Genomic DNA, 25,081 nt, shown 5'->3' with positions numbered 1-25,081 from the left:
TTGCTATATAGCATAAATTGTCACATCGAAATTAAGAAAAAAAAATTAGGAAAGAAAAGAAAAACTCTTTTCGAATAAGAATCAATTCACGTAAATTCGCTTCAGAATTTCATCTTCGCTTGTTTAACTCGTTCAACTCCTGGTTTGCACCCATTCCATGGTTTCTGGGTTTCGCACTTCTGTATCAGACGTGTAACTGTACTTACATTACCTGTCAACACACAACGCACACGGTGATCCTTGGACAATTTTCAGAACATCCCCTATGTTTTCGAAATCTCCAACACCCATCAACCCACGCAGCTTGGCGCCCGCTGCCTCCCTCCAACCTCACCCGCCTTATTCTTTTCAGCATGCCTCCATTGACCCAATCACTTTGGTGATCAACGAATGTATGGTGATTTCGTCTGCTATGCGCAAGATGCATAGATGGCATCAAACAGGTGTGGCTGCCATTCTTGGTGGCGGAGAATTGTTTGGAGAAGAGGACGGCTTGTCGAACTTGGGTCTTTCATCGTCTCATTTGGGGCTGGCAGTTTCTACTCCTCGAATTTCAAACGGGGGCACGGCAAACCCAGCTGCCAGTTCGAACCCCTTGCACTCTAGTTTCTTGCAATTACGTGCTATTCTCACGGAGACTTCCGATATTAATTCGGTGGACTCGCTAACGATTCTTCAACCCTTCTTATTGGCTGTGGAGTCGAGCTCTACGTCGGGAAACGTCACTGCGTTGGCGCTTAGTGCCATCAACAAGTTCATAGACTACGGCGTGATCGGTTGGCATTCGAAGAACATTCAGAATTCGCTCATACAAATTACAAGTTCTTTAACTCACTGCAGGCTCGAGGCAGCTGACCAGAACTCAGATGATTCTGTCCTTCTAAAGGTTTTACGATTGTTGGAGTCAATTGTCGATTCTGCCTTCTCGAAATTGCTTCCAAATGCTGTGGTTTCCGAGGTGATACAAACTTGCTTGTCTCTCGCTTGCAACAAGAAACGCTCAGAGGTTCTTCGAAGGGCCGCTGAGATGGCCATGGTGTCCATGACCATAAGGGTATTCCTGCGTCTTCGTGAACTAACCCCAGAGAGAACTCACGTGGAGGATATTCCTCCTAGTAACTACGCCGAAAACCAATTACCTGCTGACGTCATAGGCGGAACAAACTCATCTGCTAATGACACGAGTGCTGTGGATGAGTCTTCTCCAAAAGACACCGACTTGAAACCCCCGACAGTTGATCTTGCCCCAAAATCTCCGAAGAGAAAACCTTCCATGACAGACGAAACGGAGCCTCAATTCGATATCGCTTGCATCAATGAGTTCTTCGCAATCTTGATCTCAATGATCTCCCCCTCAAACCAATACCAGCACATGGAAAGCACTCGTGTGTTTGCTTTGCTGCTCATAAACATTGCTATAGAAGTATCGGGCTCCGAAATCCCGAAACATCCCTCATTGATGGGTCTCATCGCTGACCCTGTTTCCAAGGACGTGCTACAAATCATTACGGTCACAGACTCTCCTCCTTTGTTATCAGCTGCATTGAGACTATTCTCCACCATGGCTATTCTACTTGGCTCTCATATCAAATCTCAAATTGAATTGACCTTCAATTTGTTGTTTCACTCCATCTTGCCTCGAGAATCATCCAAAGACAACACCATCAAAGGGAACAAGATGTCTATCTCTACACGCATTGCGTCATCCAAGGAGGCTATTGTCGAATCCCTTTCCTTGCTTTGGATCCGCTCGCCGCAATTTTTCTCCCTGTTGTTCGTTGATTTCGACTGTGACTTTGAGAGATTTAACATGGCCGCCGATTTTGTCGCCTTCTTATGCAAGCTAGCTCTTCCTGAAGCTGCAGTTATATCAACCGATAACGTCCCACCCATATGCTTGGAAGGAATTCTTTCGTTGATTGCTGGCATCAACGATCGGATAAAGACATCAGGTGGTAAGAACACAGTGACAAGCCATGGTCCTCATCAGCTTCTACTTGACAAAGAGAAGAAGACTGCTTTCGTTCGCTGTACAGAGATCTTCAACGACAGTCCAAAAAAGGGAGTGGCTGCTTTTGCAGAGAAAAATTTCTTGAAAGATCCCGATGACACGAAGGAGCTTGCGTCCCTTCTATTCCACAAGTCTGCTCGCCTCAATAAGAAAATCCTTGGTGAATTCCTTGCCAAGCCTGCGAACGTAGAGCTTTTGCGTGAGTTCATGAACCTCTTTGAGTTCGCTGGCTTGAGAGTTGACGAAGCTTTGCGACTTCTTCTTAAGTCATTCCGTCTACCTGGTGAATCGCAGCAAATTGAGAGAATTGTCGAGCTTTTTGCAGAGGCGTATGTTGAATGCCAAAAGTCATTTTCACCCGAAGATGTTAGCGAAGAAGAGAAGAGTGAACCAGTGAATCCTGATAGAGATGCTGTATTTGTCTTGTCTTACTCGATTATCATGTTAAATACAGATTTGCATAACCCTCAAGTGAAGAGACAAATGGATTTCGATTCCTACAAAAGAAACTTGAAGGGTGTCAACAATGGGAAGGACTTCCCTGAATGGTATCTCTCGAAAATCTACAACTCAATTCGTGACAGGGAAATCATCATGCCGGAAGAACATCATGGTACCGACAAGTGGTTCGATGATGTGTGGCATAACTTGATATCGTCGCAAACAAATGTAAGTCATGAAAGAGATGTCTCGTTAGAATCCATTGACATCAGCACATTGGGCCAATTCGACAGAGTTTTTTTCGAGGGTTCTGTGGATATCATTATAGAGACGCTAATCAAAGTCTTTAAGGAGGCTTCAGACGACAACATTATCACAAAGCTAATGTCTTCGATCGACAAGTGTGCCAATATTTGCATACACTATAATCTCACCAAGCATGTGAACCACCTTATTGAAGAATTGACCTTAATTACGCGTCTTACTGAGAAGGTTTACCCAGCACCACATCCTGACGAAAATATTCGTCGCGACATCCCAATAACCCAAATCACCATCGAGAAAAAAGAAGGTGTTCTAAGCATCAGTGATATGGCCGTGTATTTCGGCCGTGACTTTAAAGCGCAGTTGGCCTCTGTTGTACTTTTTCGATTGATTAAAAAGTCAGACTGCAAGGTTAGTAAATCGTGGGATGGCGTCATCAAGATTATCTTGACCCTTTTTGAAAACTGTTTGATCAATCCTAATCTCTTCTGCGAGTTCCAGAAAAAGGTGAGCTTGCCTCCATTGACAAAAGTCAAACCACGTTACATCATTCAAGGGGCAAAACCGCTCAACAACTCAGGCATTTTGTCGACTTTCTCATCGTTTTTGAAAGGTTATTCTGATGAGCCTCCAGAGCCTACGGATCAAGAAATCGAATCAACTTTGTCCACAATTGATTGTGTGAGATCCATTAATGTTCCTGGTATCTTTGATACCGTCTCTAAAGGTTCTCAAGATGAACTTACAGAGTTTGTCGAGATTCTTTTGAACAATTTGCCAACTTACTCAGAGGAAAAGAAACGTTACTTTGAATCCGAGGTACTATTCTTGTTTGAGGTTGTTGTGTGCTTCTCCTTAATTGTTAGTGAGTTTGCTGTGACTAACAAGCTCATTTCGAAATTGAATGAGTACATGAAGGCTCATGTTTCCAAGAAAGGGTACATGAGACTCGCGACGTATCTCTTCTTGTTGGCAAGACAAAGCAACGTGAGTCATGAGGTAGAGGCAGCACAAGCTCTTGATCACATCAATACCTTCGATAGAGAGATTGTCACGAAACATTGTGCGTCTCTTGTTAAATCCTTGTTTTCACTTGTTGACCAGGAGTCGAAACTGAGAACTTTGATACAAAGAGAGAGTTTTTGGGACTTTCTTAAGGTCGCTGCATCTTCTCCAGGCTTCGCTGACGACGTGTTGGACTTTGTGGGAGCTATTGTTCAAGAATCTTCCGACGAGGTATCAGACCAAAATCACATTTTGCTCCTAGGCTTGCTTGATGAGGTCTCGTCACTTGGGGCAGCAGGTGCGCAGTGGGAACAGGCCAAAGATCACGGCAGGCCAGTTGAGAAAAGTAAACTCGCTGAAGGAACTGAAGAGAGCAGCAATGTCAGAAAGCTCATCGTAATTTCGAAGAGATCAATTGATCACACTGGCCTATTAGGAAGTTCTAGCAAGAAGCTCTCCTATCCGCTCATTCAGGCATTGGCACACCAGTGCTTCAACCCATGCAGAGAGGTGCGCTCGCACGCCATAAAGGTTTTGCAAAACACCTTACTCTCCGGAAGCTTGAATGAGAACTTCACAGCCTTGGGAATATATGAGTATGGTTTGTTTCCACTTCTTGCAGAGCTTGAGAAGGAGGAGGTGATTCTCACTGATAAGAAAGGTTTTCCGGAAACACATTCGCAGATTTTAAACTTGGTGAGCAAGGTATTTCTTCACCATCATCATGAGCTTAAGGAAGAGGAGAGAAAGACAGTGTGGCTAGGAATTGTCAACCACTTTGTTAGAGTTAATTTGATGAACTCTGACCAAGAAAAGAGTTTCGTGAAGGAATCCAGCATGGAGGTGATGAAGAACATGATCTTGGTCTTAAACAACGAGTTCCTTGTACAGGAAAACAAAGAACTTTGGACGGAAACATGGAAGAATCTCGAGCAGGTGTATCCCGGGCTTGAAAAAGAACTTCCTGAAAAATCAGCAGAAGTATAATAGGTAGCACAAGAAACTAGTTCAACTGGTGTCGGTGATCACGTGCGCTCCATCTCAGAGGTTTGGAGGCGGCATCAAGAACTTTCAGGAAGTGTCAAGTCCACCATGGCGCAGACCTACACCCAGAGAGCCGAGCAGCACCCTTCGCCGGTCGCACAACGTCTCCTTCGCCTAATGGAGGCTAAGAAATCCAACTTGTGTGCTTCCGTGGATGTGAACACCACCAGCGAATTCTTGTCGCTTATTGACAAATTGGGTCCATACATTTGCTTGGTGAAGACCCATATCGACATCATTGATGATTTCTCCTATGAGACCACCATTGTTCCACTTCTTGAGCTTGCTAAGAAGCACCAGTTCATGATTTTTGAGGACAGGAAGTTCGCCGATATAGGCAACACAGTCAAGCATCAATACTCTGGCGGAGCTTTCAAAATCGCTCAATGGGCTGATATCACCAATGCACATGGTGTTACTGGTGCAGGTGTTGTCAGTGGACTAAAGGCAGCGGCCCAAGAGGTTACTGAGGAACCCCGTGGATTGTTGATGCTCGCTGAGCTTTCCTCAAAGGGCTCATTGGCTTACGGTGAATACACCAAACAAACTGTAGAGATTGCGAAAACTGACAAGGAGTTTGTTATTGGTTTTATTGCTCAAAAGGACATGGGAGGCCGTGAAGAGGGCTTCGATTGGTTAATAATGACTCCTGGTGTGGGTCTTGATGACAAAGGTGATGCTTTGGGCCAACAGTACAGAACCGTGGACGAAGTGGTTTCTACTGGTACTGACATAATCATTGTTGGCAGAGGCTTGTTCGGTAAAGGGAGAGACCCTCAGGTTGAAGGCGAACGCTACAGATCAGCTGGCTGGAACGCTTATCTCAAAATGACCAATAAATAGAAATATGTACAAGGTTATACTCATTAGAACCGCTCATTTAGCTCCTCGAGGTTATCAGACAAACGAGTTCGCATGATTTCAAATACAAGTAATCCAACGGAAGTAGCTGGGATGGTCGTTAAAGCATTTCTAGCGAACCCTTTGTATGCTAGTCGGAACCATGTTTGTTTACTTTTCTTCTTTATTGCAAGACAATGTTGAAAAGTGTCAACATATGAATTGTAGTATATCTTAAAGAAGCGACGTTGTCGTACGTGTAAAGATGCGGAGTATACATCTAGCGCTTCGAGACGAGACAAATGTATCTTTTGTACCTTTGTGATAGGGTATTGGACTGCTAGAAGCGAAAATGCGGCAGAAGCACCTGCTATAAGAATAAAGGATGATTTGAGGATCTTCGTCAGCCTGGTTTGTTCTAATCTAAGCAAGTTGGCGTCAGTCTCTTGGTTTTTTGAGGACCCAAAGAAAGAAAACTTCTCACTCAAGGACCTTCTCAACCTGCGATACGACGAAATGACCCTATAAGTTAGACTGTAGCCTCTTGTTTTCACGAGCTCGAACGTAGAAAAATAAAACGCAAAGCCTATGCTCTCTTTGATCAACAGAAAACCGTAGCCCGCAAATACACCGACAAAGCCGATCTCTTTGAGCTTCTCCCATCCGAACACCCAAAGGTTCTGGTGCTTGCCGCTCATCACCTCTGCCATAGACAGCCTTGTGAAGATAGCATCAACAGGGGCTGCGGCTAGGGATTGCATGGCTCCAGCGAAGAACCCAGCTCTCCAAGTATCTGAAGGGGGATAATAATAATCCTGTCTTTTCGAATTGGACAGGATCGGTCGATTCTTGTCATAATAGTCGAGGGCTGTCAAGTAGGAACCGTAAAGAATAATACCGGTGGCAGAGTTTGCAATAAAGGGCGGTAGAACTTGGTCTGGAATGAACTTCCAGCCTTCTTTCTTGATGACATTGTGAAGCATGCCTAAGGTCGAGTGAGTGCTAAATCTGTATGGTTTGGAGTTGATATTATCGTGTTTATTGGCCAACTCTCTCACGTAGACCATGTAGTCAAAGCGGGAGGGGCGGAAGAGTTTTATTGGCGTTCTCATATATAGTGCCTGGAGCTGGTAGAGCACAGCTCTAATACCAGCAGTAGACAACGACACACTTTGATTGCTGGCCTTGTCACGTCTCACGATGAAGTCATCGTCAGTACTCCCAGAGGCGATTGTGCTCATTGCAGCATCTTGCTCCTCCAATTCGATGTGTTTGATGGCTTTCAGTGTCGAGCTTCTCAATGGCGCAAATACTAACAGCTGAAAATGCAGGAGGCTGGCGATGTGGGTTGAACGCTTATCAATGGACCCGAAAAATGGGCTCAGAATTTTCAAATCCACTTGATGTCAAATTATTGTTCATTATGTTTTCATTTGACAACTTTTGTTCCACTCTTCCTTATTTTCTCTCCAGTAGGCTTGTTGAAGCTTTGATGCACACGTCGGTGACAATCTGAGAATGACCTTGAATGACGAAACTGCTTTAAAAAACAAGCTTGAATTCGTTTATTCGCTCATTGATCCTCGCGATAAAGAATAATTTCACTTTGCTTGAAGTACCTTCTGCCGTCCTCATCGATCAATACTAACAGCAAGTACGTTCTGGATGAGAACTTCTTGTTCACATCTTTATATGTGGGGGTAAGGTCATAGCCATTCAAGAAAAGTCTAATAGGGATACTCTCACCCTTCACAGGAGCACCGTCCATAATCTCAAATCGTACCATAGTCTCGGTATCAACGACCTGATTTGGAGGAGATCCCACACTTTCCCTTCTAACTAGCGAAATCTCCATGTGTTTAATCTTTATCCTCACAAGAATGAAGAATATGCGACCTAATATAATGTCTTTGAGAGAGAATCGGCTTTTGTTGTATTCAAACTCAATGTGTAGACAGTGCTCGATACCGACATCCATTTTCACTGTCGATGTAGCAATTGATCTGGCAGCGCTCGTTTCAATCACGTCTCTGCTGAGATTATCCCTTTTAGTTCCATTGTGGTGGGTGTCATCTTTATCTTTACCATTATTCTCGTCATTGATTGAGTCAGCATATTGCAACACCCAGAGATCTTTCTCCCTTGTGATGTCTGCCTGTTTCTTACGTGAAACCACAACCCTAATGAAGTAACGCAAAGTGACATTTTTGCCTCTATAGCTTTCGTACTGCTTCTCTACGTTTCTGAACGAGAATGAATACGTTTCAGCTTTGTTCAAGTGACCAGGTGCTGCAAGCTCTGTCGCCAAACTGAGAAACTCGGACAGCGTGATATTGTCCAAAGGAGACTCAATGACTCCTAACAATTGCACTTTCACGCCAACGTGCTCCACGACTTTCCCACTTCTCGTCCTAAGTGTTACTTGTCCCTTCACCGACTCTCCATCTCGGAAGAGCGGCAACAGCTCAATGCGACCCTGTTTGGACTTGAGTTCAATATGCTTTCGAGATTTCTCATCGTCCAAGCGTATTTCAATGTCTAGTGGTGCTTTGAAAAAGAGTGACATGGGCCCAGGTTCAAAGGTGGTGAGCGTGAGAACATTTGTAGCATTTCAGGTAATGCATGCCAGATACACTCTATGGGAGCACATCAGGAAGCAGCATGGAAAAGATGTGAATTTAAGATTTTTGATTGTGAGGAGCCAAAAGTTCAATGAATATCTACTAAATTATCTATTTTGACTTGTGGTCTCAGTTTATTGAACACAATCACCAGGAACTGTTCTATATTGCTTGAGTATGGGGGAATTAGAAATGGCTGCGAAAACTTGTCTACGAAAGTTACTAAAACTATTACGCGTGATTTTCATCGTCATTTTATTAATTTTAAGCATAAGCTATAGCTATTTAGTGAAAAGTTTATTGCTTGGCAACGTATTCAACCAAGTCAACAACTCTGTTGGAGTAACCGTACTCATTGTCGTACCAGGCGATCAACTTGACGAACTTAGGAGACAACAAGATACCGGCCTTGGCGTCGAACACAGAAGAATAGTTTGAGGAGATGAAGTCAGAAGACACAACAGCATCCTCAGTGTAGCCCAAGACACCCTTCAATTTGCCCTCAGAAGCTTTCTTGACAGCAGCACAGATCTCTTCGTAAGTGACATCCTTCTTCAATTTGGCAGTCAAGTCAACCACAGACACATCGACGGTTGGGACTCTCAAAGCCATACCGGTCAACTTGCCGTTCAAGTGTGGGATGACCTTTCCGACAGCCTTGGCAGCACCAGTAGAAGATGGGATGATGTTGCCCGAAGCGGTTCTACCACCTCTCCAGTCCTTGTGGGAAGGACCGTCGACGGTCTTTTGCGTGGCGGTGATAGAGTGGACAGTGGTCATCAAACCCTCCTCAATGCCAAAGGCATCATCAATGACTTTGGCCAAAGGAGCCAAACAGTTGGTGGTGCACGAGGCGTTGGAGACAATGGACTGGCCAGCGTACTGCTCCTCGTTGACACCAACAACGAACATTGGAGCGTCAGCGGAAGGAGCTGTGATCACCACCTTCTTGGCACCAGCGTCGATGTGCTTCTGGGCACCTTCAAGCTTGGTGAAGACACCAGTGGAGTCGACAACCAAGTCAACGCCGTCAGCACCCCATGGGATGTTGGCAGGGTCCTTCTCTCCGTAAACCTTGATCTTGTGGCCGCCAATGATCAAGTTGTTGCCTTCGCTCTTCACCTCTTCCTTGTACTGGCCGTGGGTGGAGTCGTACTTGAACATGTAGGCAGCGTAGTCAGCAGCAATGAAAGGGTCGTTGACAGCGACCACCTTGATGTCTTTTCTTTCCAAGGCGATTCTCAAGACGAGACGACCGATTCTGCCGAAGCCGTTGATACCAATAGAGACCATGTTGAAATTATAATTTGAAGGTTTTTGTTTTCTGTTTGTGTGATGATGCCAAATCCAAGGCGGGAAAGCTACGACTATTTATACCTGGCACCCAGGCCAGGCTTCAGAGAGGGTTGGCCAGTATGGTGATTGTGCGGCTCCTGAAACTCCTAGGTGGGATTGGCGGTGGTGTGATGTTAGCGCATACCCCCTGGGCGAGGCAAGCCCATTGCCCTGGAGCGAGTGTCAGCTGGAGGGGTTTTTCAGCTCAGCCCATTGAGACCGGATTGTTTAAAGATCAGCCTATTATGATTTTCCTCCCGAACCTGGCTTCTTACTGAGCTTTACTTTCGCTAGCTGGCTCATTTGCAACCGTTTCGGCATGGGCCACAACTGCGCGGTATGCACTTAAAGGCCATCAGGTGGTGGCACTATTCCACTTAGAATCGGGCTTCCCTCACGCTACGTGTTCCCTGCCTTTCTATGCAATCCCAACCGCATGGCCCCATTCACCGTGATGAACCTGATGATGTAATGGGGAGAGGTCAATTGAGTCGGAGGTTCGAAGGAGTTGAGTAGTGAATTGAGGTAGGTGCTGAACCAGTATTGAGGTAGTGCGGAGGGTACTAAGCGAGGTGTAAATGGAGCTGAACTTAATCGATTGATGAGGGAATAGCGATTGGTTCATTCTGATGGTCGATGTTGCATAAGAATAGAAAATGTTGGGCTAATTGTTGTATTTTTCAATTCGATAATGCGGTCCTTTGTCAATGTAAGCGTCAATTCATCGTGGGGTGCACACCTCTTACCTGAACAGATAACGCAAAAATCCTTCCCATTCCAGATACTCACTGCAATTGAGTTGGACGTTTTGAACTTTAATGTGTCTAGAGTTACTATTTGACAAATTTTATTCTCAAATTCTGGTAGGTGCTGCGAACTGCTTTCCCTCTCCTCACCTAGATACCCGAATAAGAGATATACCATTGGAAAGCTTCTACTTGGTGGTCTTCGCTTGAACCTTGTACAAATTATAGATGGAGGCCTTGTGAATGGTATCAATGCTCTATACCTTTTGTTCTTACATATTAACATCTTTTTCATTCATTCTAATTCTCTCACATGTCTATTGGGCGCCAAATATTCGCAGTATTTTGCAGCTAATGGTCAAACAGGTGGAAATGGGTAACCCAACATGAAGACTTAAAAAATTCAATACACTTATAATCTCTTGATACATTAAAAGGGACAAAAAATATTGCAATCTTCTGCCTCATAAAGTTCTCAGCTATTGCTGCTGACAGATATGTAGCTAGACTGGCGCTGGTATCATTGCATCCCTCTCTCTGGCTGCGAATAAGCCGTAGTTCTACCTGCCAATGCTTTTGACATCATCACCCTCATGAATTCCACATATAATAAACGCCTTTTACAAAATAAGGAAATCAGCCAATCAACTTAACATCACAAATTGTCAACGGTTCCATCAATCTATCTCACGTAGCTTACCTTCGGCCCCCGGCCCCCGGACCTCTTCTACGATCCCATCCTGCACCCATTCCGCCCTTCATAAATCTCTGGACCTATTAACCAATTGGTACTTTAATCCTTTCGGGCGCTGAACCCTCCATATATTCGATCAACTCATGTCGTACGAGGAGATTCCTCCCGACGTGGTGTCCCCGCATGATGCCACTCAGACAATACAGCAGACACTCAAGTGCAAGGACACTGTTATAGCCCTCTACGACTTCCCGGGCACCCAGCCGTCTCACCTCCCCCTAGACTTGGGTGATACCGTTTACGTGTTGGCGAAAAGCGATTCGGGTTGGTGGGATGGTGTGGTGATTAGTAACGGAGAGATGCTGCGGGGCTGGTTCCCGCATAACTACGTTCGGTCAGTGAACTATGTTCAGCCGGTCTTGAACAAGTTGAAGTCCAATAAGGAAATTGATACCATCACTGCTGCCAACACTGCTGCAAATGTGCTTATCCCATCCTTTGCAAATCTCCTACAGCGTTCACTTGTGGATCTGGGCAAGAACAGTCCGGCCAGTAATACGAGGAAGAATTCCGTTGTATCTTTTGCATCGCTGGAAACCAGCATCTCTGATCTGAAGCTGCGCTCCAATCAGGCACTCATGCCTTCACTGGCTCATACGTCTTCCCCTTCCTCAGAAGTAACTGAGGGTGCTACTCCTCCGACCCCCAATACGGCACACCAGCCATCTTTTGCATCCACGATATCTTCGCCTTCAGAAGATATGCCACCTACTCAAGACAGCCCGCCGGTCAAGTTCATCCCGGTAGAAGAAGCAGAGAGATTGTGTCTCGAATTGAAACAAACCGAAGGGAAAAATATTGTGTGGACCGCCAGAGGAACAACCGCAGGTGACATTGTGTTCTACTCCGAACAGCTCGAAGTATACTGTGAAACACTTCCGTTGGTTCCTCTAATTCAGCTGGTTGACTTGAACGGTGGTAACTTAGCATTGCCCACAGTGGAAGCCGTCAATGACATTAGCGTTGTGAACGCCGTGCACGATTTAAACGAGAGTAATGAGCGTTCCAACTCTAGTGTCAAGGGCTTCGATCTCAAGCGTGACTCTAATGCATCCTCAATGTCAACCAGCAGTTCAGTGTCTTCGTACCACCACTTCCTGCAACCTTTCTTTGCAGCCAGTGGTCTATTTTACAACCTGTTCGACGACATCACTAAATGGACAGAACTCAAGGACCACTTCAACTACCTTCTCGACTTGACCCACAAGGCTCTAAAGGATTCCAACAAACAGTTATTTTCTATGCATCTCTCCCAACTTACGAAAGTTGTGTCCATAGTGCTAGCTGCTGCAAGGCTTTGTCAGCACGACTTCTCGGATTCAAAGTACGAGGCATCGATACGAAGGAAGCTCAAACGTATCACCAATGGCTTCTCTCAACTATATATCAACGGCCTTCTACATCTCAGTGTCATGCATTACTCAGTGGCTGCATCCAACGCAGAGTTATTCAGTCTTGACATACGCACCCTCAACAAATCCACTGGACCCACTCAGCAGGCCTCCGTTGTGTCACCGACAGACTCAATAAGTTCACAGTCAGGCTCCGCAGAGAACCGAGGAAGTGTAGCTGATGAAGCTGCAACTCGGGTGAACAGATCTGTTGGACTGGATCACTCTCAGGATTCATTGGAATCATATCTTCTGCAAGCTGATCATGAGGTTGACGCTGTCAGATCCAATATGAATGGCTTAATTAAGTTATTTGTTCGCTTAAGTAAGGGGAAAAAAATAACCATCAAGGACTACGACAGTTCTGATGCCTCCGAGGATGAAGGTGAGGATCGTTACAACGTGCTACCCCAAGTGTATCCTCGATTCCTAGCAGATGAGTTCAATGGTGGTAACTGGTGCAACCCATTCTTCACTAACACACGGCCTTACCTCAATTTGAGTGGAGACCATTTGAAAAATAGATATCATCTCAAAGTCATCATTGACAGCGCTGGCTATGATCGAGTGAAGCAATTTACTAGCGAGATCGTGAAAATCAGCAAGGAGACTCTAGGCTTTTTGGACCCGAAAAATCAAGGCAAATACTACAATGAGCAGCTTAGGAATGGCAGAAACGAGCAAATCTTACGTTTCATGTACAAATATTTGCACCATGCTAGCTCTATGATTGATTTACTAGAGTCTTTTGATTTCACTGTTTTCTGCCTCATCAAGAGGTCGTCATCTGGCGACAGCTTAGGTAGTAATGACGAGGTTAGGGGAAGTCAGGATGATGAGAATACGACTGGAAATCTAACTTTCGATTATCCTGTGGTGTTGGAATTTTTTCAAGCTAAGCAGTATTTCCACACACTTGTATCGAAGGTTATTATGTATAGTCAAACGTTGACCTTGGAGGACCCTGATGTGTTCACGGCTATGAAGGAGGATGATCCTGTCCTTTATAATAGGGAGACAATCAAAGATCCATTAGAAAGGTCTGCATTGGTATTGAGTAACATCTTAATGCAGCAGAGCCGAATGAAACCCGCCGGGGCGATTACTCTTGATAAAGATGAAGTGGTCTCGGAGCTTCTTTCAGAAGGTATAGACTTCTGCGACCACATTTTGACTCTTGTTCAGCAGCTTGTTGAAGAGAGAGAGACAATTCTTAACTATGCAACTCGTGTAATGCACGATGATTTCAATGTCCAGCTTCTTGTTATCGAGCGCAACAATACAGCTGCTGGTGACAAGAATGATGACAGCGGTGCTCAATATTACAGCAGCAGAGAGAAAAATGATGACACTCCATGGTATTTGGAAGGAGACGAAGAGTGTGATTTGTTGCTTGATATCAAGGGTAATATTAAAGGAGGTACTAAGGAGGCTCTTGTGGCACACTTGACCAGACACGAATCGCTTGATGCTGGATTTATCTCGGTTTTTTTGACCACCTTTGCAACAATGATGTCGATTGGAGAGTTTATTCAGCTCTTAATCAATCGCTTCAACATGGAGGCTCCTGAGGGTTTGAGCTACGAGGAATACTTGTCCTGGAAGTCGAATAAGCAACAAAAAGTGCGTGCCAAGGTGTTGGACGTAATGAAACTTCTCATCGACGCACACTGGTGTGATTCATACTATAGTGTTACTGTTCTTCAGCGCTGGATGGCCTTTGTACAGTTACCCAGCGTCAAGCGGTACCCTACCTCTGAGCATGTCGCTGCTGGAATCGAAAAAATTCTCAAAGGGGAGCATGTACCCAGAAAGCCTGAGACTGCCGTTGTTATTGGAAAGCCTCCAGCGCCTATCCTCAAGGGATTCTCGTTGAAGAAGATTAAACTTCAAGACATTGACTATATTGAGTTCGCCAGGCAAATTACTATTCGTGAGTTTCATTTGTTTTGCCAGATTAATAAGCTTGCCTGCGTTAACAAGGTGTGGGGTAAGAAGTCGGGGCTCAATGAGAGTATTGAACCCATAACCAATTTCATCAAGGCTTCCAATCAGTTGACAAACTTTGTTGCCTATATGATCTTGAGAAAGGACGATGCAAAGAAGCGTGTGAGAGCAATAAGATACTTTGTGCAAGTGGCGGAGAAGTGTCGCCAATACAATAACTTTTCCTCGATGACGGCTATTATCTCGGCCTTGTATTCCTCGCCTATTCACAGACTCAAGAAGACTTGGGCATATGTCTCTCGGGATATACTCACGCAACTTCAAAACATGAACAGGCTCATGAATTCAACCAGAAATTTCAATGAGTACAGAGATGTGCTAAAATTCATTGGATCGGAGCCTTGCGTACCTTTCTTTGGCGTATACTTGAGTGATTTGACTTTTATCTATCACGGAAACCCTCAACATTTGTTAAATCGCACACGAATGATAAATTTTGCCAAGAGAGCAAAGACTGTTCAAATTGTGGAGGGTATCGACCGATTTCAAAAAATTGGGTACAATTTTCAAAGTGTCAACGAGATACAAAAGTATCTCGACCTTTGGTTCGATAAGTGCCCATCCATCGAAGAGCAGTATCAATTGTCCTTGTCACTCGAGCCACGTGAATCAGTGGACCGCAGTTCTCAGAAGAAGTCAAGTCGTAGCGAGAAAGACGAGACTTCTGCCCACCACAGTACTCGAATGGCCCCAAACATGAGCATTTGGGGACTTAAACAGTAATTCAAAACGGTGAAGGCAGTTTCGCAGCCGGTTCCCAACCTTACAGACGCTATCCTGCAGGACAGATTCGGTAGTGGTCTACGTGCGCTTGAACAATCGAAGTCTTAAGCACTATAGATCTCCCGTCAATTTACATAGAGATATGTTCAATAAACTCAAGTCCTTCTCCGAGGATGTCGCTAAATCACTAAACGAAATACAACAAGGAGACACACCTCGTAAAAGTCTAGATCAACTCAAACAACTAAAGAATGGCTCCAATTTATTGAACACCAAAACCCCGGACTCGAATGATCTACAACAACCCCAGGATGAAACGGAGTCTAGCAATACCAGCGAGTCTCAATTGAACAAAGCGAGTTCACCCTCAGAGGATAGGCCCAAATCTGCGACCCCTTCGGTCGCTTCCTCGGGACCCTTGAAGGATATCGACATGGGACAATTACCTCCGCTCGTGCAAGCCAAACTCAGAAAATTTGTAAAGTATGAAGAGAAATATCCAGTCCTCTTAGACGCATATAAAACCGAGAAAAGGAAGGGTGAGCTTGTGGTTATTTTTGAAAAAATTCTTAAGGAGAATACTCCGGTATCTTCAATTGCCGATGCCGGAGAGCTTTTGGAATACCTCAAGAGTCTCACAGAGAAGACCAGCATGACGGAACAGGAGCTCAGAAAAAAAATAAACGAGGCCACTTCGATGAGTAAGAAGCTCAATGACGCAGAGAAGACTTTAAAATACTCAGAAGAATCACTAGAAAAAGCTCATAAAGAAAATGGATCTCTAGCCAGAGAGATTCAGGCCTTGAAAAAACAGATCGGAGACTTGAGTGTACAAAAAGAAGGCGGAGATGAACAGAGTGATGCCAATGGCGATATCCAAAAGTCAATTGATGCCCTCAAAGAGCAATTAGGTAGCACCCAAGCAGAGCTTGAGGACGCAACTGTGGAAAGAGAGAAACTCAAAGAGCAATTACAGTCGGAAGAGAAGAAAAAAGAAGAGCTTCAGAAGGAGATCGCAAAACTCAACTCTGACAAGGAAGCAATCGAAGACGGCGTCCTGAAACTAAAGCTGCAGTTGACAGCGATCCAGAGACAACTCGAGGAAACTCGTGAAGAAAGAGATGAAGCGAAGAAAAAGATCGTGGCTCAAGAGAGTACTGAACGAGAAACAACACCGCGACCTGATCAAACTGTGAGCAAGAGTAAGAACAAGAAGAATAAAAATAAGAAGAAGGCGGCGAATTTGCAGCAGAACACCCGCACTGATGAAGATACTCACAAGATAGGCGATGAGTCAGTAGAGTGGAAAGGGAAGTATGACGAACTTTCGCAGAAGCACGATGCACTCGCAAACGAAAAGGAAGAGCTTTCTAAAAAGATCAGCCAATACCTCGAGACCATTAAGAATAAAGACGAGGAAATTGATGACCTTAGAGATCTGTTGAGAGATATCGGCAACGATCTTGTTGCTGCGAAGGACGAGTTGAAGAAACTCGAACTGAACCCAGAGACAGAGATAAAACTCAAAAAACTTGCAGACCTCGAAAAACTTGCTCAAGATAGAAAAGAACAACTCGATAAAATCAAAGAGGAATCTTCAGAACAATTGGAGAAGCTGCGAATTGAGATTGATAAGATCAAGGCTTCATCGACAAAAGAGCTTGAGAAACACAAGCAGGAGTCGTTAGAAAAGCACAAGAAGGTAACGGAAGAGTCGGAGAAGTTAGTAAGAACGGTCAAAGATTTGAGATCCCAGCTCTCGGAAACGAAGAAACAACTTGAGGAGTCCACTAAAGAGATACAGAACTTGCAGTCAGAGAAGGATAAGTTGAACGAGAGAATCAATGAGCTATCTAAATCTAACAGTGTTGATGCTTCGTTGAAACTTGAGATTGCTTCATTGGAGTCCTCTGTGTCTCACAAAGACGAACTCATTAAAGAGCTTAAAGGTGAAATTGTCACACGAGCTAAAGAACAAGACGACTTGAAAGCGACCATCGCTCAGCTCGAAAACACTAACTCAAATCTCCAGAATAGCAATCAGAATCTTCTTCAGGAGAAGTCTCGTCTCGTGACCGATAAAGAGAACACAGCGGAGCGCATTAACTCCTTGAACAAGGAGCTTTCTAAGCTCCAGACAAACAGACATGAAATAGCAAGTGAACTTGAGGCTTTGAAGTCAAAATACGATGCATTGGTGAAGAGCAGGTCAAACTCGTCCGATGAAATACAATCATACAAGCAGCAATACGAAGAGCTTAGCATGAAACTGAAGGAAGCACACACAAAGATCGAATCCTTGGAAGATGAACTTACTGAAGCGAGACAAATGCTACTGGAGAGAGCACGGGAGTTCTCCACAATTAGGAAGCTACTTTTGGATGCTGAGGAGCGGAATAATATTGAAAGCGCTCGACTTAAGAGCGAAATACGCTCCATTTCTGAACAGAAACTGGAGCTCGAGTCTTCACTCCAAGCAACAATCAAACTGAGACAGAGAGAGATTGAGGAGTTGAAGCAGATTTCAGCGGATGCTTCCAAAAAAATCAAGCAATTGACCGAGGAGATGGAAGCACTTAGAAAGAAGTATGAACCTTTGTTGAAGGAAAATGTGATCTCTCCTGAGGCCAACAAAAAGATTAAGGACTTGGAGTCAACCACCGAGGAGTTGCGTGCATCTCTCCAGGCTTCCAATACCAAGGTTAAGGAGTACGAGAACATGAATCGTATTCTCAAGAAGTTAAATGAAGAGGCATCCATGAAATTCGACCGACTTCTGAAAAACTTTAAACATGTTACTCAGCAATACCGCCAAATGCAAAGTGTAAAGTCAACACCACCCGAATCTGCGAGGTCCTCTTCAGAACAGCCTCCTGCATCACCAAGTTCTGACAAGGACACGAACACGGCGTATTTGAAGAACGTACTTATTGGATTCTTCGAACATAAAGAGCAACGTGAACAGCTTATGCCTGTCGTGAAGACATTGTTTCACCTCGACGATTCTGAAGAGTCGAAACTCATGAATGCCTTGAAATAATCTTCCACCGGGGCTGTCTTTGGCTGCAAATCACCGGAGTGCATAGATTACGTGATGTCGATGCTATCGATGCGATATCACTTTTTTTCTACGCAGAAGTATGGCTGATTGCAGATGAATGCATTCGATCAAAAGAAGTCAGCAATACTTAGAGAGATCTCCAGTAACTCATCCCAGTCTCCTGATGCTTCCCCAAAGGGTACAATTGACGAATTATGTCTTCCCATAATAGAGGTGATCAATTCACACCCTGATATGGTGACCACGTCGCTGTGCTCTGGAAGAGTCTCGGTATTTCTAGAGGGTATCAAGACAAATTTTCAAATTGGTGCCAAGGGCAATGAAGGACGGTGGCTCTTTGTTACACACCACCCAGAGGACCTACCGATGTGGTACAAAAAGATCGAGTTCGAGTACCGAGAATCCCAACCTTCAGAGATGAATGAAACACAGAGGTACATTCTATTCAAGTTCGAACCACTTATATTGCATGTCAAATGCCGTGACCTGGAGTCTGCAAACTTGCTTTATTCAACTGCCATGGCTTGCGGATTCAGAGAGTCTGGCATAGGTAGTAACAATATAGTTGGCATCCGCACTGCAATCAAGCTTGACGTTCCATTTGGGTGTCTTGAAGGGGAAACCTTAGTTTCTTTTGTGTCAGAGGCATATCTTGAAATATTGACAAAGCTTTCTTTGGATAGATTCACCGAAAACTTCAAAAAGATGGACAAACTTAAAGAAGCGTTAGTCATGATGGGTCTGACGAAGAAAAACCAAGCGCAAATCGAAACGAAGGAAGAACGTAGATTAAGAAAAATGAATGAAGGTTTGGCAAGGAGGGAAGCAATTAAGGAGGAAAAAGAAAGGAAAAGACAGTCTCAAAATAACGAATAGAGGAAATGGTTTACGATTAAGTTAGACAAATTAGTGTACAAAATATATATTAAAATGATAAACATGCTCATTGTGGGTGGCTATCACGGGAAGGGGCCTGAGTACTATCAGGGTCAAGTGCATTAGTATTGTCCATATGGTTACCACTTTCATGCGTAATAGTTTCAACACCATCCTCAGTTCTTCTACTTGATACTCCTGAGGCAAAAATAGACGACTCTCCTGACCTGTCTTCCAGTCTTCTTCTTCGGTTTCTGCCAAACAAATTGAGGATTTGGTTGATCATTGGAGACACTGGAGAGTTCCGTCGGCGACCTAGCGAAGGCATGCCGGGTTCATCTTCAGCAGTCCTGTTTGACTGGGGTCTGTTCGGATGAAAGATAACAGATGTGGCTCTCCGAAGCAAATTCGACAGTCTCTGACTATCTTGCGTGGTTGTTGAAGCAGTCTCCGAAAATTCTTGGGACTGTTGGTTTTGCGGTTGGTTGACGTCAGTTTCAGATGTTTCGGAAGTTGGAGAGTTTGTGTTCTGGTCACCAAATAAATGGAAGCCGCCGCCCCCAGGAGTACCGAATCGCAAGTAAGCAACTGGTGGAACGGAAGAACTTTCCTCATTGGTTTCGTCAGACAAGTTCACTCTACACAATGGACAACTGCGGTTGTCATTGAGCCAGTGAGCAAGACATGATTGTCCGAAGATATGGCCACAAGGAAGCTTCACAGGAACGTGTTTCCAATCTATTCCACAGGTATTTAGGGTTTGCTTATTGGCATCCCGCTCGTTGGAAGTTGCTGCGGAAGGAGTAGATTCTCTCAGGTTTGTTTTACGTTTCTTAGTAACGCAGTCATCATCTATGCAATCAGACGAGGCAACCACGTCTTCAAACTGCTCGAAACAGATCGAGCAACTTTCTTCTCTGATGGACAGCAATGGTTTGACCGGGAAGCTGCGGAACTTGTCTGGAGAAATGCCCTTCTTCTTGTTGGCGTTGGAAACCAACATCAGGTATGCATAACGGGTGGCCAACGAAATGAACAGTTGTATTGCACGAGGTTCTCTGTTGGCAGCATTGTTGGGCAACGTCACGACAAGCGAGCCAGTACGGCCAGGCCCATCGCCGTCACCACCGTCAAAAAACATGTAGTTCACAGTAATGATGATCTGACCAGCAGGATCGGTGCCGATCATGCCCATGTAGCTATTTGATGGAGCATCACCCGTGCCTTCATTAGCAGAGTCCCCGGATGGCACCAGGTCCCTCTGAGGCCCGTTCTCCTCCAGACCTCTACCCAACGCAGTGTTGAGCAAGTAATCAAAGAAGTTATAATTCAGCATTGGCGGCGACGAATCCTGATCGGCAGGGCGAGATGTAGACTCTTCAGAGGAACCAGCCGCTGGAGCATCATTGGACGCACTTTCGGATGCGGACGGCTGTTCCGTAGCGGAGTCGAAGAATGGTGTTTCGTGGGAGCTGTTATCGTCGTTGTCTCCAGCCCCTTGTCTATCGTTGACGGTCATTTAAGAAAGGTGAGAACCTGATTCCAAGGGTTCGCTGAGTCAGCAGGTTTAAATAATGGAGGAATAAATAATCAGATGGAATGAGGCTGCAATAAATAAGTAGATCTAACGCTCAACGCTATCAGATCAAATATGTTCAGTGTTGTGCTGAGAAATGGGTATGACAAAAAGCTGGTGACGTAAGGTGGTTGTGGTTGAGGTTTCGGAAGTGTAGGAAGAAGCGACTGCTGACGCAACTGGCAGAATGTCTTGCAATGTACGCCTTCTTGCCCCTGTCACATGACCCCACCAACCTTTTTCTCTCCTCGGTGGCCAAAATAACACGCCTATGAGTGACCAAGTAAATATAGAAGCTTATATTGCTATTCTTTTCCTTTTAGGAATATGCTTCGGGTGTGTGGAGCTATGTTGCTCTCGAAGTCTCCAGAAGTTTCTATGCTCGTCCTGCTTGCCGTAGTGCGAATATCCGGGAAGAATGGCTGCAAAGTGAGATAAGCGTTTGTGAGGTGCCATTGCATTTTCCATTATTGGGAGACGGAATACACATGTTTCGCTTCCGACGAAACTGTTGGGCCCAATTTTCATGGTTGGCTAGCAATACCCAGCTTACGTAAGCTTCTCCATTTGGAAACGGTTTTGGCAGTGGGTTGCTAGATCTGACTTCGCCGCCTTAAGCTATAAGCGAAGTGAGAAATGGCTTGTTTCCATACTACAAACTGGAGAACGAACATTCTCATCGCGATTTCACTAGCCATGAAGTATACAGCTGATGAGTTCGCAATGTCATCATAGTAAGACAAAATAATTCTATCACAAAAACTCTGTGCTTAATTATACTTGGGTGATGCAAAACTAGGAGTATGACTTCCACAGCCTCCGGCTTGCTGTCACACGTCCTGTGGCAGTCGTGTGACATTCACCGTGCTTGTGGCTGGTTGTGGATAAAGCCCGAAGAAAACATATATATTAATACAGTATGAAGAACATTGGTTTGGATGAAGCTTCGGCACTGCTGTGCTCTGCTTCTGATGAACCTTAGTCTGTGATGCGCGTCCAGAGATAGGAGCCGTCCTTGTTAGCTGTTGAAGATCTGCACCGTGTGGTACACAAAGTGGGAAGATCCTCATAGTTCGAGGTACTGATTAACGTGTTGAAGCGTGAACCAAAATCCACGATACGCATGTTCAAATTCCTTGATGAATGCAGTATTCAACACCAAAGTCTTGGTGATCAAAATAGGTTTCTCCTGATGCAATTTGGCGACATCTCCAAATCGCCAAAGTTGCTCAATGTAGTTTGCAGCTGTCGCCTCCATGCCGAATAAAGAGTTCACAAATACATCCCAGTTTTCTTTCGCAATACTTCTTTGTAGATACTCAAAAAATTCATGAGCAGGCTTATCCAGAGACCGTGGCTGAAATCTTGTCGAATGCACTTCCCGTGTAAGAACCTCACTCACCTGAAGTAATGCTATCGATAATGGGTAATTAGAGTATGGCTTCATGGTCTCGAGACACTTTCTTGCACGGCCGTACGAAGAAAGCACCGCATTCAACAAATACAGAACATCGAGACCCCAATGTGCCGTAGAGGTTTTCACAAAATTTGACATCACGGCCACAAAGAGTGCCTGGAGCGTCAACATATTATACATGTCAAGTACGGTATTGAGTTGGGCGCAGCATTGAAGCGAAGCAATGAGATTGTGTGGCGAAACCTTGCCTGTGTCAACGATAGCCATGAGAGGGTTAAACATCGACAAAAGTGTGGTCACGTAATGAGCAAAACGAAGCGTCACAAATTTATTTGGTTCCGCTCGTATGATCAGAAGCCAACGCACGCAAATAAATGAGACTTTAAGCATGACACCTAACAGCTGTGCCAGAGTACGCACAAGAGCAGCGATTTCGGCTGCACCAGGGTTGGCTCTGGCAGGGCCTCCTGTGACCATCTCGATTGCTTGAAACAAGGGTTCAGATGCTGGAATTGACATGGCACAGAACTCGCTATATAGCGAGAGATATGCGTATGCAATGTCTTTAGCCGTTTTGCAGTTCTCGAAACGGCGAAAAAATAAGCTCGATGCAAGAAGAGCGATATCGTAGGCCTGGTAGCTCGATATCGGTTCCTCGGGTACCAAGTTGAAAAGATATTTGACGACTTTACGATCAGGTTGAATAGTATCCTTGAGCTCAGCGTGCTCATATTGAAACAGCGACTCTGCCTGAAGTACGGACGCCTCAGTTTCCACAAGCTTCAAATAAGTCCAGCATTTCGCAACTATGGAGAATGCTTCCGAATCCTGAGGTGAGAGATTTTCAAATTCAAGCTGATGCAAATACCGTAGAAATGATTCGTTGGAGGAGATTGCTGTGAAGTAATCACGGACCTTGACTGTGAGACGCTCTAATTGGCTGGTGGATACTATAGTGCTTCTGGACAGCATGCAAAGGACCATGAAATAGATACCATCTTGCCAGACTTCATTGGCAACGTTTTTGCCTATTTCATCTGAGAGTGAGAGCCACTCGTTTGCAAGTGACACAACTTTTTTGGTGATACGAGGCCCGGCAAGTGCACCATTAGCGAGGAACAGGCAAGCGAGAGCCATACATTGCAACGAATGTTTATCCACAGTTGCCTTGGGTGCCAGCCCCATGGTTACAATTGAGTCAAAGTTCGACACAAGACGTTGTGCGGTGATGAATACAGACAACCAGTCCACAAGCTCCTGGAAGCCAGAGTTCTCTGCCAGGTATGCCCAATTAAAGTAGTCACTGAGCCAATGGGCGTTTTTATCCTGTCCCAGGCGCAAAGCTAGGGAGGCAAAAGTAAATTTCCAGCGCGTGGCCGTTTCTGTTGGCACCAAGATGTATCGTTGCTTGCAGTCCATAGCATACTGGGCCATCAAGGGCAGACGATGAACGTTTTGAGCCATCACAGTGGGATGAACGCATGGCTCTGGGTTGCCAGAGGGCAGCGCCAGTGAAAACGGCAGGTGAACCACTAAAGGTGGCACGTATGGCAGAAACGGCGAGTTTGTGTGGTAATTGGGCGAGTTTGACGGCGGAGTGGAAGACAGAAATGACAGAGAAGGCGACTGGCAAGGCGGGTCGTTGTTGGGTTGCCAATCGCTCTGATTCCAAGGCGGAGGTCTTTGAATAGAGCCAAAAAACGGTAGTGGGTTGCCGTAGACGGAGTTGAAGTGATTAGACACCGACAGGCTCAGGCGGATCAGAGAAATGTCTGAGTCTTGTGAAGTGATGCCGAGCTCAAGCTTTGGAGCCGCCATCGCTGGCTCGAATCCTCGAATGGGGCCACCAGAGTCGGAAGGGACTCCAGGGTCAAGACTAGGCACCAGCACAGAAACAGACAGCTGACGATTTGAATCGCCTGGTGCTGTCTTGGCCGTCTGCTCCTTCTTTGCGGCCTTCTCCTTTAGACGGGAATTTCTTGAGCGTCGTTCTTCTCTGCGCCTCGTCTCCTCCTCCGACGGAGGGTTTGGAGGGTTTTCGTGGCACAAGTGAGCACGCTGAGCCCGAACACACAGGCTGCACGGGAGCTCCAAGTTGCACTTCATCTTATATCGCTTGCATGGCCCACACGCATAGGTTCTTCGAGCACGCTTGGGCCGCATTGGGGACGGCGACGAAGACTGGGATATGGGAGCGGGATGCAAAACTAGGTGATTTGAAGAAAGGGCGACTTTGAGATTATTATTGATGATGATGATGAGAACCAGTGATGGTCAGCCGGCTGGATCGAGGGTGGCCGAGTGGGAGCGCTATAGAAGGCAGCAGCACATGAAGCGGGGAGCGGTGAGGAAGTGGGAAAGCTAAGTGACCTGGCAGAATCTGGGGGATGTGGCAGTTAGAGGGTTGGCAGAACAGGGCACTAGTTGGAAGAGTGGACGTGGGAATAAAACGGTGGGCCGCTTTCTTGAGAAGTGGAGTGGCCGCACTATATAGTAGCCGGGCAGCAGCGGTAGCAGCACCGAAGGAATAGCCCCAGCGGCAGGAAAGAGGGCAAGTGTGAGCCTCTGCCAGACTGGCCGCGAAACAAAGAAAAGGACAACGGCAACAACAACGACAACAAAGAGTAGTAAGCCGGTTTCTAAGTGCTGAACAACATTGTGGCACGGTCAGTAAGATCGACCTCAATCACGTTGGAATCTCCAAAGTCGTCTTTTTGTTTCCTTCGCCGTTTTCCTGTTTACGAGATGTAGTTAGTGTCACATAGGCACCTGGAGGGCTGGATTTTTTTTCTTTGTTCTCTTACCTCACATGGGCCTTGGGGCAGCAGGGTCCAGTCTCGAAAGCACAGCGAGCAAAATAGAGGGCAGAAGGAAGGACCTTTTGCCTGTTTCGCGCTCATGAGGAGGCGCCTTTTTTTTTTTTTTCTCCCCACCCGCACCCAGCCAGCGCCAGTTTTTGCAATTCTGCT

The 25,081-nt window shown here is 45.4% G+C and overlaps 10 protein-coding genes across 10 annotated transcripts; 5 read left to right on the top strand and 5 right to left on the bottom strand. All coding sequences in view use genetic code 12, as the record gives it.

Annotated features, from left to right (window-relative positions):
* Positions 1–265: 265 nt before the first annotated feature.
* GEA2 (Arf family guanine nucleotide exchange factor GEA2) lies at positions 266–4,708 on the top strand (the record flags this gene model as incomplete). Its single annotated transcript, XM_029035375.2, has 1 exon — positions 266–4,708. One exon carries the CDS (start codon positions 266–268, stop codon positions 4,706–4,708), a length of 4,443 nt encoding a protein of 1,480 aa, XP_028890617.2.
* A 174-nt stretch (positions 4,709–4,882) lies between these two features.
* On the top strand, positions 4,883–5,608 carry URA3 (orotidine-5'-phosphate decarboxylase; the record flags this gene model as incomplete). Its single annotated transcript, XM_029035374.2, has 1 exon — positions 4,883–5,608. The coding sequence occupies one exon, from the start codon at positions 4,883–4,885 to the stop codon at positions 5,606–5,608; it is 726 nt and encodes a 241-aa protein (XP_028890616.2).
* A 23-nt stretch (positions 5,609–5,631) lies between these two features.
* CJI96_0001845 (uncharacterized protein) lies at positions 5,632–6,846 on the bottom strand (the record flags this gene model as incomplete). Its single annotated transcript, XM_029035373.2, has 1 exon — positions 5,632–6,846. The coding sequence occupies one exon, from the start codon at positions 6,844–6,846 to the stop codon at positions 5,632–5,634; it is 1,215 nt and encodes a 404-aa protein (XP_028890615.1).
* A 332-nt stretch (positions 6,847–7,178) lies between these two features.
* Positions 7,179–8,171, bottom strand: PEP8 (retromer subunit PEP8; the record flags this gene model as incomplete). The annotated part of the gene is made up of 1 exon (XM_029035372.2): positions 7,179–8,171. The coding sequence occupies one exon, from the start codon at positions 8,169–8,171 to the stop codon at positions 7,179–7,181; it is 993 nt and encodes a 330-aa protein (XP_028890614.1).
* Positions 8,172–8,523: 352 nt separating this feature from the next.
* CJI96_0001843 (type I glyceraldehyde-3-phosphate dehydrogenase) lies at positions 8,524–9,519 on the bottom strand (the record flags this gene model as incomplete). Its single annotated transcript, XM_029035371.1, has 1 exon — positions 8,524–9,519. One exon carries the CDS (start codon positions 9,517–9,519, stop codon positions 8,524–8,526), a length of 996 nt encoding a protein of 331 aa, XP_028890613.1.
* A 1,625-nt stretch (positions 9,520–11,144) lies between these two features.
* Positions 11,145–15,182, top strand: CSC25 (Ras family guanine nucleotide exchange factor CDC25; the record flags this gene model as incomplete). The annotated part of the gene is made up of 1 exon (XM_029035370.2): positions 11,145–15,182. The coding sequence occupies one exon, from the start codon at positions 11,145–11,147 to the stop codon at positions 15,180–15,182; it is 4,038 nt and encodes a 1,345-aa protein (XP_028890612.2).
* Positions 15,183–15,324: 142 nt separating this feature from the next.
* CJI96_0001841 (uncharacterized protein) lies at positions 15,325–18,222 on the top strand (the record flags this gene model as incomplete). Its single annotated transcript, XM_029035369.2, has 1 exon — positions 15,325–18,222. One exon carries the CDS (start codon positions 15,325–15,327, stop codon positions 18,220–18,222), a length of 2,898 nt encoding a protein of 965 aa, XP_028890611.2.
* Positions 18,223–18,336: 114 nt separating this feature from the next.
* On the top strand, positions 18,337–19,119 carry CJI96_0001840 (tRNA methyltransferase TYW3; the record flags this gene model as incomplete). Its single annotated transcript, XM_029035368.2, has 1 exon — positions 18,337–19,119. One exon carries the CDS (start codon positions 18,337–18,339, stop codon positions 19,117–19,119), a length of 783 nt encoding a protein of 260 aa, XP_028890610.1.
* A 67-nt stretch (positions 19,120–19,186) lies between these two features.
* Positions 19,187–20,638, bottom strand: CJI96_0001839 (ubiquitin-protein ligase; the record flags this gene model as incomplete). The annotated part of the gene is made up of 1 exon (XM_029035367.2): positions 19,187–20,638. The coding sequence occupies one exon, from the start codon at positions 20,636–20,638 to the stop codon at positions 19,187–19,189; it is 1,452 nt and encodes a 483-aa protein (XP_028890609.2).
* A 1,123-nt stretch (positions 20,639–21,761) lies between these two features.
* Positions 21,762–24,275, bottom strand: ZCF8 (Zcf8p; the record flags this gene model as incomplete). Its single annotated transcript, XM_029035366.2, has 1 exon — positions 21,762–24,275. The coding sequence occupies one exon, from the start codon at positions 24,273–24,275 to the stop codon at positions 21,762–21,764; it is 2,514 nt and encodes an 837-aa protein (XP_028890608.2).
* Between the last annotated feature and the right edge of the window lie 806 nt (positions 24,276–25,081).

The sequence above is a fragment of the Candidozyma auris genome, chromosome 2 (genome assembly GCF_003013715.1).
Source record: "Candidozyma auris chromosome 2, complete sequence".
Taxonomy (NCBI): Eukaryota; Fungi; Ascomycota; class Pichiomycetes; order Serinales; family Metschnikowiaceae; genus Candidozyma; species Candidozyma auris.
Note: the sequence above shows the minus strand (reverse complement) of the source record. Positions and strands in the feature narration are given on the sequence as shown.